The 20,125-nt window shown below is 34.3% G+C and overlaps 1 protein-coding gene and 1 long non-coding RNA gene across 10 annotated transcripts in view; both read left to right on the plus strand.

The window, feature by feature from the left end:
* Nucleotides 1-6,262, plus strand: part of LOC117333596 (protein retinal degeneration B-like) — a 52,318-nt gene extending 46,056 nt beyond the window's left edge. Inside the window, 5 exon segments of the mRNA XM_033892959.1 lie at nucleotides 51-200; nucleotides 443-626; nucleotides 4,979-5,083; nucleotides 5,085-5,108; nucleotides 5,855-6,262. Coding sequence (XP_033748850.1) covers nucleotides 51-200; nucleotides 443-626; nucleotides 4,979-5,083; nucleotides 5,085-5,108; nucleotides 5,855-6,190 — 799 coding nt within the window. The 3' untranslated portion in view covers nucleotides 6,191-6,262.
* A 1,688-nt stretch (nucleotides 6,263-7,950) lies between these two features.
* Nucleotides 7,951-18,507, plus strand: LOC117333597. Of its 9 annotated transcripts, XR_004533944.1 has the most exons (4): nucleotides 7,958-13,130; nucleotides 13,194-14,791; nucleotides 14,839-14,887; nucleotides 14,949-18,507. It is a non-coding gene; the product is annotated as an uncharacterized LOC117333597 (long non-coding RNA). The 9 variants fall into 9 exon arrangements; XR_004533945.1 differs by having other exon boundaries at nucleotides 7,951-12,948; nucleotides 13,014-13,130; nucleotides 13,194-18,507; XR_004533943.1 differs by having other exon boundaries at nucleotides 7,951-12,909; nucleotides 12,949-13,130; nucleotides 13,194-18,507.
* Nucleotides 18,508-20,125: the final 1,618 nt, after the last annotated feature.

Genomic DNA, 20,125 nt, shown 5'->3' on the forward strand with positions numbered 1-20,125 from the left:
ATGATATCAAGAAGTCATTACCTATTTACTACACTGTGTTTGTTTGACAGAGGGGATCACAGCTGTGCTGACTTTTTCCTGACAGTTTTACCACAGAAGACAGAAACAGTGGTATTCAGTATTGACGGCTCTTTTACTGCCAGTATGTCCATTTCGGGTCGCGACCCAAAGGTTAGAGCTGGAGCAGTGGATGTTGTACGGTGAGTTCAAACAAAAGTACAATTTGTGAAAGTGTTTATGATTGATTAGGTTGATTACACTTGTACTCTACGATGTGCATTTCAATCTCTAAAACCATTGGATGTTGTAAGGTGTGTTCTGATTGGCCAATATTTTTGACAAAAATATAATGTGTTTTAATATGACTTCATCATTGTCCTCTGCATTTCAATCTTTACAACAATGGGGTGAAGTTCTGTTTTATTCTTTTGTGACTTACCAGGCATTATCAAGACCAGGGTTATCTGATTCTGTATGTGACGGCGCGACCAGACATGCAGCATCGGAAGGTTGTGTCGTGGCTGGCCATGCATAACTTCCCACATGGCATGGTGGCCTTCATGGACGGACTCTCTAAAGAGCCACTCAGACAGAAACTCAATTATCTCAAAGGATTGGTGTCCAAAGTAAGTCAGAAAGTATGAGTTCTAATAAGATTGGTGTCCAAAGTAAGTCAGAAAGTATGAGTTCTAATAAGATTGGTGTCAAAAGTAAGTCAGAAAGTATGAGTTCTAATAAGATTGGTATCCAAAGTGAGTCAGAAAGTATGAGTTCTAATAAGATTGGTATCCAAAGTAAGTCAGAAAGTATGAGTTCTAATAACATTGGTATCCAAAGTAAGTCAGAAAGTATGAGTTCTTATAAGATTGGTGTCCAAAGTGAGTCAGAAAGTATGAGTTCTAATAAGATTGGTGTCCAAAGTAAGTCAGAAAGTATGAGTTCTAATAAGATTGGTATCCAAAGTGAGTCAGAAAGTATGAGTTCTAATAAGATTGGTATCCAAAGTGAGTCAGAAAGTATGAGTTCTAATAACATTGGTATCCAAAGTAAGTCAGAAAGTATGAGTTCTAATAAGATTGGTATCCAAAGTGAGTCAGAAAGTATGAGTTCTTATAAGATTGGTATCCAAAGTAAGTCAGAAAGTATGAGTTCTAATAAGATTGGTATCCAAAGTGAGTCAGAAAGTATGAGTTCTTATAAGATTGGTATCCAAAGTGAGTCAGAAAGTATGAGTTCTGATAAGATTGGTATCCAAAGTGAGTCAGAAAGTATGAGTTCTAATAAGATTGGTGTCCAAAGTGAGTCAGAAAGTATGAGTTCTAATAAGATTGGTGTCCAAAGTAAGTCAGAAAGTATGAGTTCTAATAAGATTGGTGTCCAAAGTAAGTCAGAAAGTATGAGTTCTAATAAGATTGGTGTCCAAAGTAAGTCAGAAAGTATGAGTTCTAATAAGATTGGTATCCAAAGTGAGTCAGAAAGTATGAGTTCTAATAAGATTGGTATCCAAAGTAAGTCAGAAAGTATGAGTTCTTATAAGATTGGTGTCCAAAGTGAGTCAGAAAGTATGAGTTCTAATAAGATTGGTATCCAAAGTGAGTCAGAAAGTATGAGTTCTAATAAGATTGGTATCCAAAGTGAGTCAGAAAGTATGAGTTCTTATAAGATTGGTGTCCAAAGTGAGTCAGAAAGTATGAGTTCTAATAAGATTGGTATCCAAAGTAAGTCAGAAAGTATGAGTTCTGATAAGATTGGTATCCAAAGTAAGTCAGAAAGTATGAGTTCTTATAAGATTGGTATCCAAAGTAAGTCAGAAAGTATGAGTTTTAATAAGATTGTTATCCAAAGTGAGTCAGAAAGTATGAGTTTTAATAAGATTGGTGTCCAAAGTAAGTCAGAAAGTATGAGTTCTAATAAGATTGGTATCCAAAGTGAGTCAGAAAGTATGAGTTCTTATAAGATTGGTATCCAAAGTAAGTCAGAAAGTATGAGTTCTTATAAGATTGGTATCCAAAGTGAGTCAGAAAGTATGAGTTCTAATAAGATTGGTGTCCAAAGTAAGTCAGAAAGTATGAGTTCTAATAAGATTGGTGTCCAAAGTGAGTCAGAAAGTATGAGTTCTAATAAGATTGGTATCCAAAGTAAGTCAGAAAGTATGAGTTCTAATAAGATTGGTGTCCAAAGTGAGTCAGAAAGTATGAGTTCTAATAAGATTGGTGTCCAAAGTAAGTCAGAAAGTATGAGTTCTAATAAGATTGGTGTCCAAAGTGAGTCAGAAAGTATGAGTTCTTATAAGATTGGTGTCCAAAGTGAGTCAGAAAGTATGAGTTCTAATAAGATTGGTGTCCAAAGTGAGTCAGAAAGTATGAGTTCTAATAAGATTGGTATCCAAAGTGAGTCAGAAAGTATGAGTTCTAATAAGATTGGTATCCATAGTGAGTCAGAAAGTATGAGTTCTAATAAGATTGGTGTCCAAAGTGAGTCAGAAAGTATGAGTTCTAATAAGATTGGTATCCAAAGTGAGTCAGAAAGTATGAGTTCTAATAAGATTGGTATCCAAAGTAAGTCAGAAAGTATGAGTTCTAATAAGATTGGTGTCCAAAGTGAGTCAGAAAGTATGAGTTCTAATAAGATTGGTATCCAAAGTGAGTCAGAAAGTATGAGTTCTAATAAGATTGGTGTCCAAAGTGAGTCAGAAAGTATGAGTTCTAATAAGATTGGTATCCAAAGTGAGTCAGAAAGTATGAGTTCTAATAAGATTGGTGTCCAAAGTGAGTCAGAAAGTATGAGTTCTAATAAGATTGGTGTCCAAAGTGAGTCAGAAAGTATGAGTTCTAATAAGATTGGTATCCAAAGTTAGTCAGAAAGTATGAGTTCTAATAAGATTGGTATCCAAAGTAAGTCAGAAAATATGAGTTCTAATAAGATTGGTATCCAAAGTAAATCAGAAAGTATGAGCTCTAATAAGATTGGTGTCCAAAGTGAGTCAGAAAGTATGAGTTCTAATAAGATTGGTATCCAAAGTGAGTCAGAAAGTATGAGTTCTAATAAGATTGGTATCCAAAGTGAGTCAGAAAGTATGAGTTCTAATAAGATTGGTGTCCAAAGTAAGTCAGAAAATATGAGTTCTTATAAGATTGGTATCCAAAGTAAATCAGAAAGTATGAGCTCTAATAAGATTGGTGTCCAAAGTGAGTCAGAAAGTATGAGTTCTAATAAGATTGGTGTCCAAAGTGAGTCAGAAAGTATGAGTTCTAATAAGATTGGTATCCAAAGTAAGTCAGAAAGTATGAGTTCTGATAAGATTGGTGTCCAAAGTGAGTCAGAAAGTATGAGTTCTTATAAGATTGGTATCCAAAGTGAGTCAGAAAGTATGAGTTCTAATAAGATTGGTGTCCAAAGTGAGTCAGAAAGTATGAGTTCTAATAAGATTGGTATCCAAAGTGAGTCAGAAAGTATGAGTTCTAATAAGATTGGTGTCCAAAGTGCGTCAGAAAGTATGAGTTCTAATAAGATTGGTGTCCAAAGTGAGTCAGAAAGTATGAGTTCTAATAAGATTGGTGTCCAAAGTAAGTCAGAAAGTATGAGTTCTAATAAGATTGGTATCCAAAGTAAGTCAGAAAGTATGAGTTCTAATAAGATTGGTATCCAAAGTGAGTCAGAAAGTATGAGTTCTAATAAGATTGGTGTCCAAAGTGCGTCAGAAAGTATGAGTTCTAATAAGATTGGTGTCCAAAGTGAGTCAGAAAGTATGAGTTTTAATAAGATTGGTGTCCAAAGTAAGTCAGAAAGTATGAGTTCTTATAAGATTGGTATCCAAAGTGAGTCAGAAAGTATGAGTTCTAATACGATTGGTGTCCAAAGTGAGTCAGAAAGTATGAGTTCTAATAAGATTGGTATCCAAAGTGAGTCAGAAAGTATGAGTTCTAATAAGATTGGTGTCCAAAGTAAGTCAGAAAGTATGAGTTCTTATAAGATTGGTGTCCAAAGTAAGTCAGAAAGTATGAGTTCTTATAAGATTGGTATCCAAAGTAAGTCAGAAAGTATGAGTTCTAATAAGATTGGTGTCCAAAGTAAGTCAGAAAGTATGAGTTCTAATAAGATTGGTGTCCAAAGTGAGTCAGAAAGTATGAGTTCTAATAAGATTGGTATCCAAAGTAAGTCAGAAAGTATGAGTTCTAATAAGATTGGTGTCCAAAGTGAGTCTGAAAGTATGAGTTCTAATAAGATTGGTGTCCAAAGTAAGTCAGAAAGTATGAGTTCTTATAAGATTGGTATCCAAAGTAAGTCAGAAAGTATGAGTTCTAATAAGATTGGTATCCAAAGTAAGTCAGAAAGTATGAGTTCTAATAAGATTGGTATCCAAAGTAAGTCAGAAAGTATGAGTTCTAATAAGATTGGTATCCAAAGTGAGTCAAAAAGTATGAGTTCTAATAAGATTGGTGTCCAAAGTAAGTCAGAAAGTATGAGTTCTAATAAGATTGGTATCCAAAGTAAGTCAGAAAGTATGAGTTCTAATAAGATTGGTATCCAAAGTAAGTCAGAAAGTATGAGTTCTTATAAGATTGGTATCCAAAGTGAGTCAGAAAGTATGAGTTCTAATAAGATTGGTATCCAAAGTAAGTCAGAAAGTATGAGTTCTGATAAGATTGGTGTCCAAAGTGCGTCAGAAAGTATGAGTTCTAATAAGATTGGTATCCAAAGTGAGTCAGAAAGTATGAGTTCTAATAAGATTGGTGTCCAAAGTGAGTCAGAAAGTATGAGTTCTAATAAGATTGGTATCCAAAGTGAGTCAGAAGTATCAGTTTTAATAAGGTTCATTAATGTTTGCTTATTTGTCTTTAATGAAATACTGTTATAGGTTTCTTTACATAGAACCTTAAACCAAATCTTCTCACTGTAAAACAGATCAATTTCAATATTTCATTATTTGTTTGCATGGATTCAGAGTTAAAGTAGTTTGTTGTTTATTTTGTTTAAGGCGGGAATTGTGTACAAGGGGGCGTATGGCTCCAACAAAGATATCTATGTGTACCGGGAACTGGGACTGACATCTCAGCAGATGTTCATTGTGGGCAAGGCTTCCAAAAAAACAGATGGGGCAGGCACAGGTACGGTACTACGGGAGTATTTCTGAGTCATATTGTAGCATTTCACAGAATTTCATATTGCAGAGCTATTTTTTAGCTTCCTTTGTGAAATAAGTATCATATCTAAAATCTCATTTGAAAAGTTGCTACATCATGCTAAAACTTGACCTTAAAGGCAATGAAGTAAGAAATTAGGAATTTTTTCATATATCACATTTATTATGTATAAAATAACATGTTACGTTTATTTCTGGTGTTATCACACTATTATGTATAAGGTAACATGTTACGTTTATTTCTGGTGTTATCACACTATTATGTATACAGTAACATGTTACGTTAATTTCTGGTGTTATCACACTATTATGTATACAGTAACATGTTACGTTTATTTCCTGTGTTATCATAGGATTATTAATAGTTACAACTTAACAAGATAAATCTGGCAATGATAAACAGAACAAAAACATAACGAGTTTATAGTAAGACGGATACCAAGCAGTCAGCTCTGAGCTCTATTTTCCTATGAAGGCTTGATACAGTATATGGGAACAAATGTTAGTAGGAATTAATCTTTTTTTTTTAAATCTTTGTAATATTATAATATATTGAAACTAGAAATTTCAAAACTATTTTAGTTTATAGCAATGCACCAGCAGGAAACCAAAAACCTCAAACAATTAGGAAAGGGCCTCATATTGACATGGTTAAGTACATGTTTTCATTTTAGATACTAATTATTTGTATCTTCTTAACTTCCACAACAGATATTGTCTGATGGATATGCTGTCCACCTACAGTCTCTACAGCTACTGGGGCGATCAGCCGTGGGCAATGCTCGTATGTTTATACGCAAAGGATGCATGACAGTTCCTAATCAGAGTGAGGGTAGAAAAAGTGAAGGCAAGCGAGCTGTAAAGCGAGTCTCATCTAATTCAGCATCAACATCAGGTGGTGATTTTCTCAAACCACAGGATGTTCTTATAACTGTGAGTGACACTGGGAATACGATTGTACAAAACAGTCAAGCAGACTTCCGTACTACAGCCCGCGCTCGAGGGTCCTCCCCACGCCCCAAGGTGTCAACAGAGGTGCCACGATGATCAGGCATTGTTTATAAAAAATGATCACCATCTTGTACACCTCCGAAATATAGAAGCAGTGTCAGCAAAAAATCAACATACTTTGCGGGTCAGATTACTGCCATGCATGTCGCCAGAAAGCATGACAGTTGTATATCTTCAGACCTGGTTGTACTGTACACTGATAGAGTGATGGAACACTTTCAGGAACAATGTATTGAACAAAGCTGGACGTACGATCTGACAAATCCTCAATCATTTACAGACCTGGAGTGTCATAAGCCGTGCAGAGTGCCAGAGATCACGGACCACTGAATCACTTTATAACACATTTTCTCACTGATGAGAAATTCTGTTGAAATAGCTGTTCTGGAGTCTTGGACATCTTTGTCTGTTGAAATAGCTGTTCTGAAGTCTTGGACATCTTTGTTTTTGTCGTCGATATCTTAAGATCTTGATTTTTCCTTATCTTGATTTTTAGCCCACCATCATCAGATGGTGGGCTATTCAAATCGCCCTGCGTCCGTGGTCCGTCGTCCGTCCCTCCGTCCGTCCGTCCGTCCCTCCGTCCGTCCGTCCCTCCGTCCGTAAACAATTCTTGTTATCGCTATTTCTCAGAAAGTACTGAAGGGATCTTTCTCAAATTTCATATATAGGTTCCCCTTGGTGCCTAGTTATGCATATTGCATTTTGAGACCAATCGGAAAACAACATGGCCGACAGGCAGCCATCTTGGATTTTGACAATTGAAGTTTGTTATCGCTATTTCTCAGAAAGTAATAAAGGGATCTTTCTGAAATTTCATATGTAGGTTCCCCTCGGTGCTTAGTTATGCATATTGCATTTTGAGACTAATCGGAAAACAACATGGCCGACAGGCAGCCATCTTGGATTTTGACAATTGAAGTTTGTTATCGCTATTTCTCAGAAACTAATGAGGGGATCTTTCTGAAATTTCATATGTAGGTTCCCCTCGATGCCTTGTTTTTCATATTGCATTTTGAGACTAATCGGAAAACAACATGGCCGACAGGCAGCCATCTTGGATTTTGACAATTGAAGTTTGTTATCGCTATTTCTCAGAAAGCACTGAAGGGATCTTTCTCAAATATCATATGTAGGTTCCTCTTGTTGCCTAGTTATGCATATTTCATTTTGAGACCAATTGGAAAACAACATGGCCAACAGGCAGCCATCTTGGATTTTGACAATTGAAACTTGTTATCGCTATTTCTAAGAAAGTGCTGAAGGGATCTTTCTCCAATTTCATATGTAGGTTCCCCTCGGTGCCTAGTTGTGCATATTGCAATTTGAGACCGATCGGAAAACAACATGGCCGACAGGCAGCCATCTTGGATTTTGGCAATTGAAGTTTGCTATCGCTATTTATCAGAAATTGTTGAAAGGATTTTTCTGAAATTTCATTTGTAGGTTGCCCTCTGTGCCTAGTTATGCATATTGGATTTTGAGACCAGTCAGAAAACAACCTGGCCGACAGGCAGCCATCTTGTATTTTGACAATTGAAGTTTGTTATCGCTCTTTTACAGAAGGTACTGAAGGAATCTTTCTCAAATTTCATATGTAGGTTCCCCTTGGTCCCTGGTATTGCATTTTGGGTCCAATCCGAAAACAACATGGCCGACAGACAGCCATTATCGCTAAATCTTAAATTTTATATATAGTTTCCCCTTCTTTGAAAAGTACTAGAGGGCTGTTTCTGAATTTACCCATATAAGTAAGACTTAGAGGAAGGGAAAAGTAGAGAAAAGATCAATCTGACATGGAACCTATAAATATCATTCAATGGTGGGCGCCAAGATCCCTCTGGGATCTCTTGTTCCTTATGTTTTTAAAGATTTGTCAATGAAAATTGTGTGGTGCTGCAAGGAAATATTTTCAGTTTGTTTCCGTGACTAATCTATAATATCGGAGGTTGTTACACACCAGCTTCTCTGTAGTCCATGGTGGTCCTACTAGGGAAGCTTCACTTGTGTCTAATTTGAAATGTTATGTGTCTGTCTTGTCAAAGAATATATTCACTGTGAAGTTTTGTGTAAATTTGACCTATTATTGATCATGTAAGGTTACATTACACTATTTACCTGATTTTTTCTCCATCAAAAATCTTCACATTCTTATTTTTGTTTTAAGATATAAGATCAAAGTCAAAAAACATAATAGTGTACTAAAAGTAAGGGAACAAAGTTTACTTATAAATGTGTCAAATTTTCAATCAGACCAGTCTACTTGAATCATATTTTGAAGATTTTAAGGGATTATATATAATTTTTTCTTTTTTTTTTTAAACTGACAATTGTTGAATTTGGACCAAAAATTATACGTCACAATTATAACAGTATACTCAACATTTGGATATCATTGGTACTGATGACATGATGTGGTTATTATAATAATGTCTTAATTCAGTGTAGCTGTAATAATTCATCGTTCACTGATGTAGGAGACTTTGGATTGGAGCTAAATGAAAAAGAATAAAGAAACAGATTAATTATTTATCACTGTTTACATACACATCTTTGTTGAAAAATGTAACAATGTTTGTGATTGGTTGTTATAACAAGTTGTTTGATTGGTTGATATTATTCACGATGTTGCATAGATATATAATTGTATAATCATGTTATTGTATTGTTTCCATTATCCTTTATTCTTTTCACTTCAAGATACAAAACATATGATAAAGTGTGGTTTATAAATCACACCTCCATGTTGACGTTTGGTGTAAACGCAAAATTAATAAATACCAATACTAAATAAATGTACTATTATCATCAACATACAGCTATAAGATGGTGCAGTAACATAAAATATATAGCCAGGGATTAATCTAGAATTTAGGGGAAACTACCCTTTTTGGACCATAGGGGAAAATCAGCTCGGAAAAGGGGAAATTTAATCATCACATGAATTAAGTCTTTTACTTTAAAAACACATTTTCCAAGTAAAAACAGCAAATGGTTAATTAGGAAAGCAAATCTTGAGTATTTGGGAATATCATTGCCATAAAAATGAGGGAAAATACAATATTTCAGTGAATTTAACAGAAATCTGAGGGGAAAAATGGAACAAAATCCTGAGGGGAAACTACCCATAAATGGTAGTAAAACATCCCTAGATTAAGTCTCTTAGGGAATTAATACTTGTTTATAATGTGTAGTGTTAAGGTACAGAACACTATTTACATGACAAACAGCATTGCCAGTAGGGGAGGCACTCAAATCCTCTTATAATCAGGATGTTAGGGGATCAAATCCCTGTGGCTGGTTAGTATTGGAGTTAAATTATTATTATCTTTAATACAGATTTGTATGTTTATTTCTTTTAGCCACATGAACAACCAGAGAGATTGCATGGTGTTAAAAGTATCGCCCAAAAACATCCATGACAGTACAAGCAGTCTGTGATTTCAGTTTTCCTGAGAAACTCAAAGTAAACAAATACAGAACAATATAAACATTACCGTTATTAGATATACGGGACAAAAGACAGACAACTCAAAGTAAACAAATACAGAACGATATATAAACATTACCGTTATTAGATATATATGGGACAAAAGACAGACAACTCAAAGTAAACAAATACAGAACAATATAAACATTACCGTTATAGATATACGGGACAAAAGACAGACAACTCAAAGTAAATAATTACAGAACAATATAAACATTACCGTTATTAGATATACGGGACAAAAGACAGACAACTCAAAGTAAACAATTACAGAACAATATAAACATTACCGTTATAGATATACGGGACAAAAGACAGACAACTCAAAGTAAACAAATACAGAACAATATAAACATTACCGTTATAGATATACGGGACAAAAGACAGACAACTCAAAGTAAACAAATACAGAACAATATAAACATTACCGTTATAGATATACGGGACAAAAGACTGACAACTCAAAGTAAACAATTACAGAACAATATAAACATTACCGTTATAGATATACGGGACAAAAGACAGACAACTCAAAGTAAACAATTACAGAACAATATAAACATTACCGTTATAGATATACGGGACAAAAGACTGACAACTCAAAGTAAACAAATACAGAACAATATAAACATTACCGTTATTAGATATACGGGACAAAAGACAGACAACTCAAAGTAAACAAATACAGAACAATATAAACATTACCGTTATTAGATATACGGGACAAAAGACTGACAACTCAAAGTAAACAAATACAGAACAATATAAAAATTACCGTTATTAGATATACGGGACAAAAGACAGACAACTCAAAGTAAACAAATACAGAACAATATAAACATTACCGTTATTAGATATACGGGACAAAAGACTGACAACTCAAAGTAAACAAATACAGAACAATATAAAAATTACCGTTATTAGATATACGGGACAAAAGACAGACAACTCAAAGTAAACAAATACAGAACAATATAAACATTACCGTTATTAGATATACGGGACAAAAGACTGACAACTCAAAGTAAACAAATACAGAACAATATAAACATTACCGTTATTAGATATACGGGACAAAAGACAGACAACTCAAAGTAAACAAATACAGAACAATATAAACATTACCGTTATTAGATATACGGGACAAAAGACTGACAACTCAAAGTAAACAAATACAGAACAATATAAAAATTACCGTTATTAGATATACGGGACAAAAGACAGACAACTCAAAGTAAACAAATACAGAACAATATAAACATTACCGTTATAGATATACGGGACAAAAGACTGACAACTCAAAGTAAACAATTACAGAACAATATAAACATTACCGTTATTAGATATACGGGACAAAAGACAGACAACTCAAAGTAAACAAATACAGAACAATATAAACATTACCGTTATTAGATATACGGGACAAAAGACAGACAACTCAAAGTAAACAAATACTGAACAATATAAACATTACCGTTATTAGATATACGGGACAAAAGACAGACAACTCAAAGTAAACAAATACTGAACAATATAAACATTACCGTTATTAGATATACGGGACAAAAGACAGACAACTCAAAGTAAACAAATACAGAACAATATAAAAATTACAGTTATTAGAAAAACGGGACAAAAGACAGACAACTCAAAGTAAACAAATACAGAACAATATAAACATTACCGTTATTAGATATACCGGACAAAAGACAGACAACTCAAAGTAAACAAATACAGAACAATATAAACATTACCGTTATTAGATATACGGGACAAAAGACAGACAACTCAAAGTAAACAAATACAGAACAATATAAACATTACCGTTATTAGATATACGGGACAAAAGACAGACAACTCAAAGTAAACAAATACAGAACAATATAAAAATTACAGTTATTAGAAAAACGGGACAAAAGACAGACAACTCAAAGTAAACAAATACAGAACAATATAAACATTACCGTTATTAGATATACGGGACAAAAGACAGACAACTCAAAGTAAACAAATACAGAACAATATAAAAATTACAGTTATTAGAAAAACGGGACAAAAGACAGACAACTCAAAGTAAACAAATACAGAACAATATAAAAATTACAGTTATTAGAAAAACGGGACAAAAGACAGACAACTCAAAGTAAACAAATACAGAACAATATAAACATTACCGTTATTAGAGATACGTGAAACTATAGCTGCATGGTTGTCTGAAGATAGAAATATCTAATTTTATTTCATACTGAATCACACAGATTCACGTTGTTTAAAATTTCTAAAAATAGAGTCATACTTAGGTGGTCTGTAATATGATGACTGTGTAACTGATAAAAACTACACATTTTTGTATACTCTGATGAACTCTAGTCATTTAAATCTCAGGACAACAGTTATAAGATGTCACTCAGGTTAGTAACGAGAACAGAAATATGCCAGTAAATGTTTTATTGCAGTAAACATTTTGTATTTAGTATTACCCACTGTAGTTGAGCCGAAATATACCATGACAGTGTATTAGTATAGTTGGTCATACTAACACATCATGTTACTTCTGGTAACCATAGCGATACAGTTAATAATATGTTAGGGAGTGTAGGTACACCTACTGTTACTAATTAAAATACACAGGTGTGTCAACAATCTACTGTTACTAATTAAAATACACAGGTGTGTCAACAATCTACTGTTACTAATTAAAATACACAGGTGTGTCAACAATCTACTGTTACTAATTAAAATACACAGGTGTGTCAACAATCTACTGTAGGGAGTGTAGGTTCATATACTGTAACTAATTAAAATACACAGGTGTGTCAACAATCTACTGTAACTAATTAAAATACACAGGTGTGTCAACAATCTACTGTAACTAATTAAAATACACAGGTGTGTCAACAATCTACTGTAACTAATTAAAATACACAGGTGTGTCAACAATCTACTGTAACTAATTAAAATACACAGGTGTGTCCACAATCTACTGTAACTAATTAAAATACACAGGTGTGTCAACAATCTACTGTAGGGAGTGTATAGGTACATCTATTGTTACTAATTAAAATACACAGGTGTGTAAACAATCTACTGTTACTAATTAAAATACACAGGTGTGTCAACAATCTACTGTTACTAATTAAAATACACAGGTGTAGCTACATCTACTGTTACTAATTAAGAAACACAGGTGTGTCAACAATCTACTGTTACTAATTAAAATACACAGGTGTGTCAACAATCTACTGTTACTAATTAAAATACACAGGTGTGTCAACAATCTACTGTTACTAATTAAAATACACAGGTGTGTCAACAATCTACTGTAGGGAGTGTATAGGTACATCTACTGTTACTAATTAAAATACACAGGTGTGTCAACAATCTACTGTGACTAATTAAAATACACAGGTGTGTCAACAATCTACTGTGACTAATTAAAATACACAGGTGTGTCAACAATCTACTGTTACTAATTAAAATACACAGGTGAGACAACAATCTACTGTAGGGAGTGTAGGTACATCTACTGTTACTAATTGAAATATACAGGTGTGTCAACAATCTACTGTGACTAATTAAAATACACAGGTGTGTCAACAATCTACTGTTACTAATTAAAATACACAGGTGAGACAACAATCTACTGTAGGGAGTGTAGGTACATCTACTGTTACTAATTAAAATACACATGTGTGTCAACAATCTACTGTGACTAATTAAAATACACAGGTGTGTCAACAATCTACTGTTACTAATTAAAATACACAGGTGAGACAACAATCTACTGTAGGGAGTGTATAAGTACATCTACTGTTACTAATCATGACACTAATTGACATTATATAAGTTTAATTAATACACCTGAACAATAAATAGGTTAACATTACCTGGAAAAGAAACAATCATCGTCAATGGCCAACATGTCAATTCTACTCGACAGTCCAAGTTGTTGTGGTCGGGGGATTTCACAAAGTTAAGTCTACCCTAGATTGTTTCCAGGAAAGATTAAATTGGTGAAAGTTGGAATGATTCAGTGATAGATAGTATGGGTCTCTCGTACAGCTCATTCTACCTGTGGAATGGTTCAGTGATAGATAGTATGGGTCTCTCGTACAGCTCATTCTACCTGATGAAATATGTCAATACTGTATGTTTCATGCAGTGAGTTGTTTACCATGTATTTCATCTTTTACATACTATATAGATTTGTTTGATTTTTTGTATTGACAATGATTTACACATACATTCTGTTATTGTTTCATTATCTCAGTATCTTGGTCATTGTTATACACAAGGTCATTGTTATACCCACAGTCATTGTTAAAACATTGTTATACACTAGGTCATTGTTATACAATTTATCATTGTATTGTCGTAAACATTTGTTTGGTTCATTTTTAAAGCTTACTCAAATATAGAATGTTAAACTTCCTGGAAAGATGATCTGTTTGTTTCAATTTATATGTAAAAGTGAGAATTTAGGAATTTTATACAAAGTTAGAGAAATTTCAAAATTAAAATGTTATTTGGAAGATGAACAATACAAACATCAGGATGGATGAAATGCCGTTATAAGATTGACATATATTTTGTACTTGATAAATTTTATTCATCATGTGATAATTGTTTGTTGATGTTGTGTCCTGTGAATAGTCCTGATAAAATTGTTATAATGAGGTCAAGGTTACAGTTAGGGTCATATGATATATAATTGTTATAATAAGGTCAAGGTTACAGTAAGGGTCATATGCTATATAACTGTTATAATAAGGTCAAGGTTACAGTTAGGGTCATATGCTATATAACTGTTATAATTAGGTTAAGGTTACAGTTAGGGTCATATGATATATAATTGTTATAATTAGGTCAAGGTTACAGTTAGGGTCATATGATATATAACTGTTATAATAAGGTCAAGGTTACAGTTAGGGTCATATGATATATAATTGTTATAATAAGGTCAAGGTTACAGTTAGGGTCATATGCTATATAACTGTTATAATTAGGTCAAGGTTACAGTTAGGGTCATATGATATATAATTGTTATAATAAGGTCAAGGTTACAGTTCAGGTCATATGCTATATAACTGTTATAATTAGGTCAAGGTTACAGTTAGGGTCATATGATATATAACTGTTATAACTAGGTCAAGATTACAGTTAGGGTCATATGATATATAACTGTTATAACTAGGTCAAGATTACAGCTATTGTCAGGATACAATTGCAGTAGTAAGGTGAAAGTTGCAATTATGGTCATGATACAATTGTAGTAATTTGGTCAAGGTCACAGATTAGGCTTAGGTCACAGTTATGGTCATGATACAATTGCAATAATTAGGTCAAGGTAACAATGAAATCAAGTTTTATGGGAGGTGACTATGTGCGTACATGATTGATATCTTGTAAGGCCATCTTGAATATTATTGATTTATGTGTCAAATAATTTGATAAATGTTAATTAATATGGTGTTTAAGTCTGAAACTAAATATGGCAGGTTTCACTGATTGGAGTATTGTTTGCCATTAATGATTCACTGTACTAAGTTTTCTTTGCCTCAAACTCTAAAAAAGTTATAACTAATAAACCATGCAGTATTGTCAGTGCTATTTTCAAGCTGTAATTTATTGAAATAACTTGCGATTCTCTGTTCTCATTGAGAACTACCTGTACGTGTAAATTTTATCAAAGACATGAGTTGAAGGAGAAAATAAACATGTATACCTGGTCATGTATACCTGGTTTATAGTTTTGCTTTAAAAAAGACAGGACAGCTTTGTTTGAAAGTTTTCTATTAAAAATGGTATGAAAACGTTTTTTTTTTCTTTTTCAAAATTGACAGGGAAAAAAAAGAATATATTTTTGTCTCAGTAATTGATTAGGAGATACCAATTACCTATAAGTCCACATAATAACCCATGCTTATTGTTATTGTTCTTTTTAATGTATTGTTTTCATTGAAAAGAAAGATAAGAGGGGGACTGGTATGGTATTAGTTACTGTTAATGGAGTGAGTCGTGTTGATCTATGACACAAGGTCAAAGTCTATTGGATGAATTCACTCTTTCCACCTTTTACGCCACTTGTACTACGTGGCAGTCCCCTAAAGATCCAAGTCTGTTGGGTCACTCTTTCCACCTTCCCAATGTATATACATGACCAAATGTATTAGTAATATTATAGGGCGTACTATTGTTTGAGATAACATTGTTGTGTACACTAGCTGAGCTAATGGTGCTTTAACGATTATTACTAATTAATGTGATGTATATTTTAAAAACCTCACAGATTAGTTTTAAATATTGTTTATATAGTGTTTGTCTAGATTGTCTGGCTATTGCTTAGAAGAAAAACTAATCCGAAAAATAGCACATATTACCATTTATAACTTTATATGTACAATTATTAAATACCGAGTAATATTGTCATTTGTTTGATAATTAGAAGAATCCAGGATTTTATATCTGATTCAGAAAACATTTGTATTATATATACTACTGGTGTTCCTTCAATATAAGGACAATATAAACCTTTTTTTCCCTCTTCTCTCAATGTGGCAATTACAGAAAAGAACCTGCAAAACAGCTGAAATCCATTATTTATTTGTGTGGCTCTAGTTACTGTTTTTTTTATCTGTCATCCTGCCACACAATAAAACCTACATCAAACCCCTCTGTCTATTATATTGACATAATCGTGCTCAAAATGATGATAAATTTGACAATCAGTGAATTAATAGCTTTATAGTCAGTTTGATGTAACTTTCCTCTGAAAAACACACTCAAGCATTCATACAGCCATTCATATAGCCACGGATAAGAATCTAGATAACTAAGGTCCATTGGATGTATATACTTAAACACCAAACATTTCACAGAGTATTTTTTTAAACATAAACAAATGTGATATGTTAGCATGTTTGTATTAAATATCAAGAATCCATTTTATCCAAGAGTACTAGTTTAATGGATAAATAGCTCAGTAATAATGTGGACATTTTCCCTGGAAGTTTTCCGATCTGCCATATCCTCCCCATATCTGCTAGTGTAGATCTGTTTTTGATTTTAATATTGTTTAATTAATATATACAAACAGGAAATTAACAAGAATTGTTATGTTTAGTCCTCTGTGTTCCGCCCGCCACAATTTGAAAGTCTTATATATGTATATGTGACTTAAAGAGATATCACTTTTCATTATTGTTGGTATACAGTTGGTTGTTTGTATTATAAAAATCACGATAATGTTCATATCTCTAGATGTTCTCTAGATCACGATAATGTTCATATCTCTAGATGTTCTCTAGATCATGATAATGTTCATATCTCTAGATGTTCCAGAACGTCAAGGTTTGACCTCAACACAAATATTAAGGCTGTCAGGCACCAGTAATCTATCAATCTGGTTGTCTGATAATCTGTTGGAACAGATTGGCCAATAATCTGGTGGTCTGTCAATCTATTAGAACAGATTGGCCAATAATCTTGTTGCCCGACAATCTGTTCGAACAGATTGGCCAATAATCTTGTTGTCCGATAATCTGTTGGAACAGATTGGCAAATAATCTTGTTGCCTGATTATCTGTTGGAACAGATTGGCCAATAATCTTGTTGCCCGACAATCTGTTCGAACAGATTGGCCAATAATCTGGTGGTCTGTCAATCTATTAGAACAGATTGGCCAATAATCTTGTTGCCCGACAATCTGTTCGAACAGATTGGCCAATAATCTTGTTGTCCGATAATCTGTTGGAACAGATTGGCAAATAATCTTGTTGCCTGATTATCTGTTGGAACAGATTGGCCAATAATCTTGTTGTCCGACAATCTGTTCGAACAGATTGGCCAATAATCTGGTTGTCTGACAATTCATTGGAACAGATTGGCCAATAATCTTGTTGTCCGACAATCTCTTGGAACAGATTGGCCAATAATCTGGTTGTCTGACAATCTCTTGGAACAGATTGGCCAATAATCTTGTTGCCCGACAATCTCTTGGAACAGATTGGCCAATAATCTGGTTGTCTGACAATCTCTTGGAACAGATTGGCCAATAATCTTGTTGCCCGACAATCTCTTGGAACAGATTGGCCAATAATCTGATTGTCTGACAATCAATTGGAACAGATTGGCCAATAATCTTGTTGTCCGACAATTCCATTGGAACAGATTGGCCAATAATCTTGTTGTCCGACAATTCCATTGGAACAGATTGGCCAATAATCTTGTTGTCCGACAATCGGTTTGAACAGACTGGCCAATAATCTGGTTGTCTGACAATTCATTGGAACAGATTGGCCAATAATCTTGTTGCCCGATAATCTGTTGGAACAGATTGGCCAATAATCTGGTTGTCTGACAATTCATTGGAACAGATTGGCCAATTATCTGGTTGTCTGATAATCTGTTGGAACAGTTTAACCAATAATCTGGTTGTCGGATTTGCCAATGAGTGGTTATCTGACCAGCATGTGTAACAGACTGGCCAATAATTTGGTTGTCTTTAACTTGTTGTCAGACCAACATTTGTAACTAATTAACAGATAATCTGGTTGTCTGATAGACTAGCAATTTGGCCATTTTATGGAATTTTTACTGTACAATCTTTTTCCAGGAATGGATGTGATTGGATTATAGAGGCTCTGTTTAAGAATGTTCCAGTTGTCTTTTCACACAATATTTGTTGTAAATAAAACAGTGCTACAATGTGATTAGTTAAATATAACTCTCAGATTTATCATATTTTTATCAATATTGTTTGTTGTTTTTGTGGAAAAATCTGGAATATGCGATTTTTTTCTCATTTAATTAAAATAATGATGTATACTAAAATATTGACAATTAAATGTTTTTATGAACAAGATTCTGTGTTTTTTCCTCATCATCAGATAATGGGCTATACAAATGGCCCTTTGTCCATGGTCTGTACTGTTGTCCACACTCATTGGTATCACAATTTCTTGAGAGGTACTGAAGATATTTCTCAAACTGAATGTGTCCGTAGTTGTGCCCGTTAAGTTCGAGTTTGATCAAGGTTACTTGGTTTGGTTTAACATTGTTAAACCTCATATCAACAGATGTTATCATTAAGGGCATCTTCCTCAGTGTACAATGTGTATGGGGTGAGTGTTTGGTTTTAGGAGACTGCAGTATGTTCTTGTTTGCCTCTTTGTGAAAGCACAGAACTGATGCTGACTTTATAGTACTGCCTCACTGAATCATACTGCCGTAGGCTGTCTACAGGTCATCCAGTCACATATAACAACTGTGTGAACTAGTTACCCAACCTAAAACATGCTGACCATTAAGCAGGAGTATGTAGAAACCTCAATTTTAGGAACTGTATGTCTCAGGAAGAGGACAGGACCCAAAGCCTTTTTCATGGGGGAAAACGCTCAATCCAAAGGCCAAAACGTGAAGCAGAACCTATATAAAAGTTCGAGAAATAATATTTCAAATAAGATCCTCAGCTGTCAGGATTCCAAGATGGTTGCCTTGTCAGCCATTTTTCTTTCGAATCGGGGCCAAAACATAACTAAGCACAGGCAGGTGAGGCAGCAATCAAGAAAACAAAACAGCCAACGTGTCCATTTTGGATTTTGACTGTTGAATATTTATTGCAATATCTTGTGAAGAACAGGAAGGAAATGTTTTAAGTAAGCCAGTATTGGATTTATCACACACAAAGATATTAAGATTCTGGACTTACTACTAGGAAAGACTAGTTGACAAATGTGAATTGTACAGTGACAACATGGAAAGACATGAGAGACCAGAACTGGGGGGATCCCTGTCAAGGAAAACTCATTCAGACAAACTCCTGGGGTCACGTGAGAGAAGGGGAGGATGATCACCCATTGGACAGACTTTAGATTCGACGCCAGACCGGAACATGGATAAGAGCCAGATCAACAAAAGGAAGTGAAGGACATAAAATTGTGGAAAGACATGCAAGATTTGGAGTTTAAGATTCATTGTACAAAGATGGGCAGTATTAAACCTGGTGCAACGCACATTGATATCTGGTTCGACGGGGCCCATGGAAACAACTATTGTAGCCACGGCCTCCAACCATTGGAGGGAAAAGAGGGACAATGCATTGAGGTAGATACGTATAGAACCGACAGAGAATCTGACAGGGCATAGTGAGGAAAGGAGAAGAAAAGTGAAGAGACCTTGGGATGAGAAAGGGAGAAGAGAGGTGGCCTCAGGGTGAGGAAAGGAGAAGAAAAGTGAAAAGACCTTAGGGTGAGAAAGGGAGAGGAAAGGTAGCTGCAGTGCGAGGAAAGAGAAGAAAAGTGAAGTGACGTCAGGATGGGAAAGGGAGAAGAAAAGTCACATAAGTGCGAGGAAAGAGAAGAAAATTGAAGTGGCCTACTAGTTCAAGCAGCAATGGAAGCAATTCTTGTCGGGAACATGGACGGGAAGGTGAAAAGGAATGTGCATCTACAGTCTGAGGTTAGAGAGGCTTGTCAGCTTTT

Source organism: Pecten maximus, chromosome 8, assembly GCF_902652985.1.
Source record: "Pecten maximus chromosome 8, xPecMax1.1, whole genome shotgun sequence".
Lineage (NCBI taxonomy): Eukaryota > Metazoa > Mollusca > Bivalvia > Pectinida > Pectinidae > Pecten > Pecten maximus.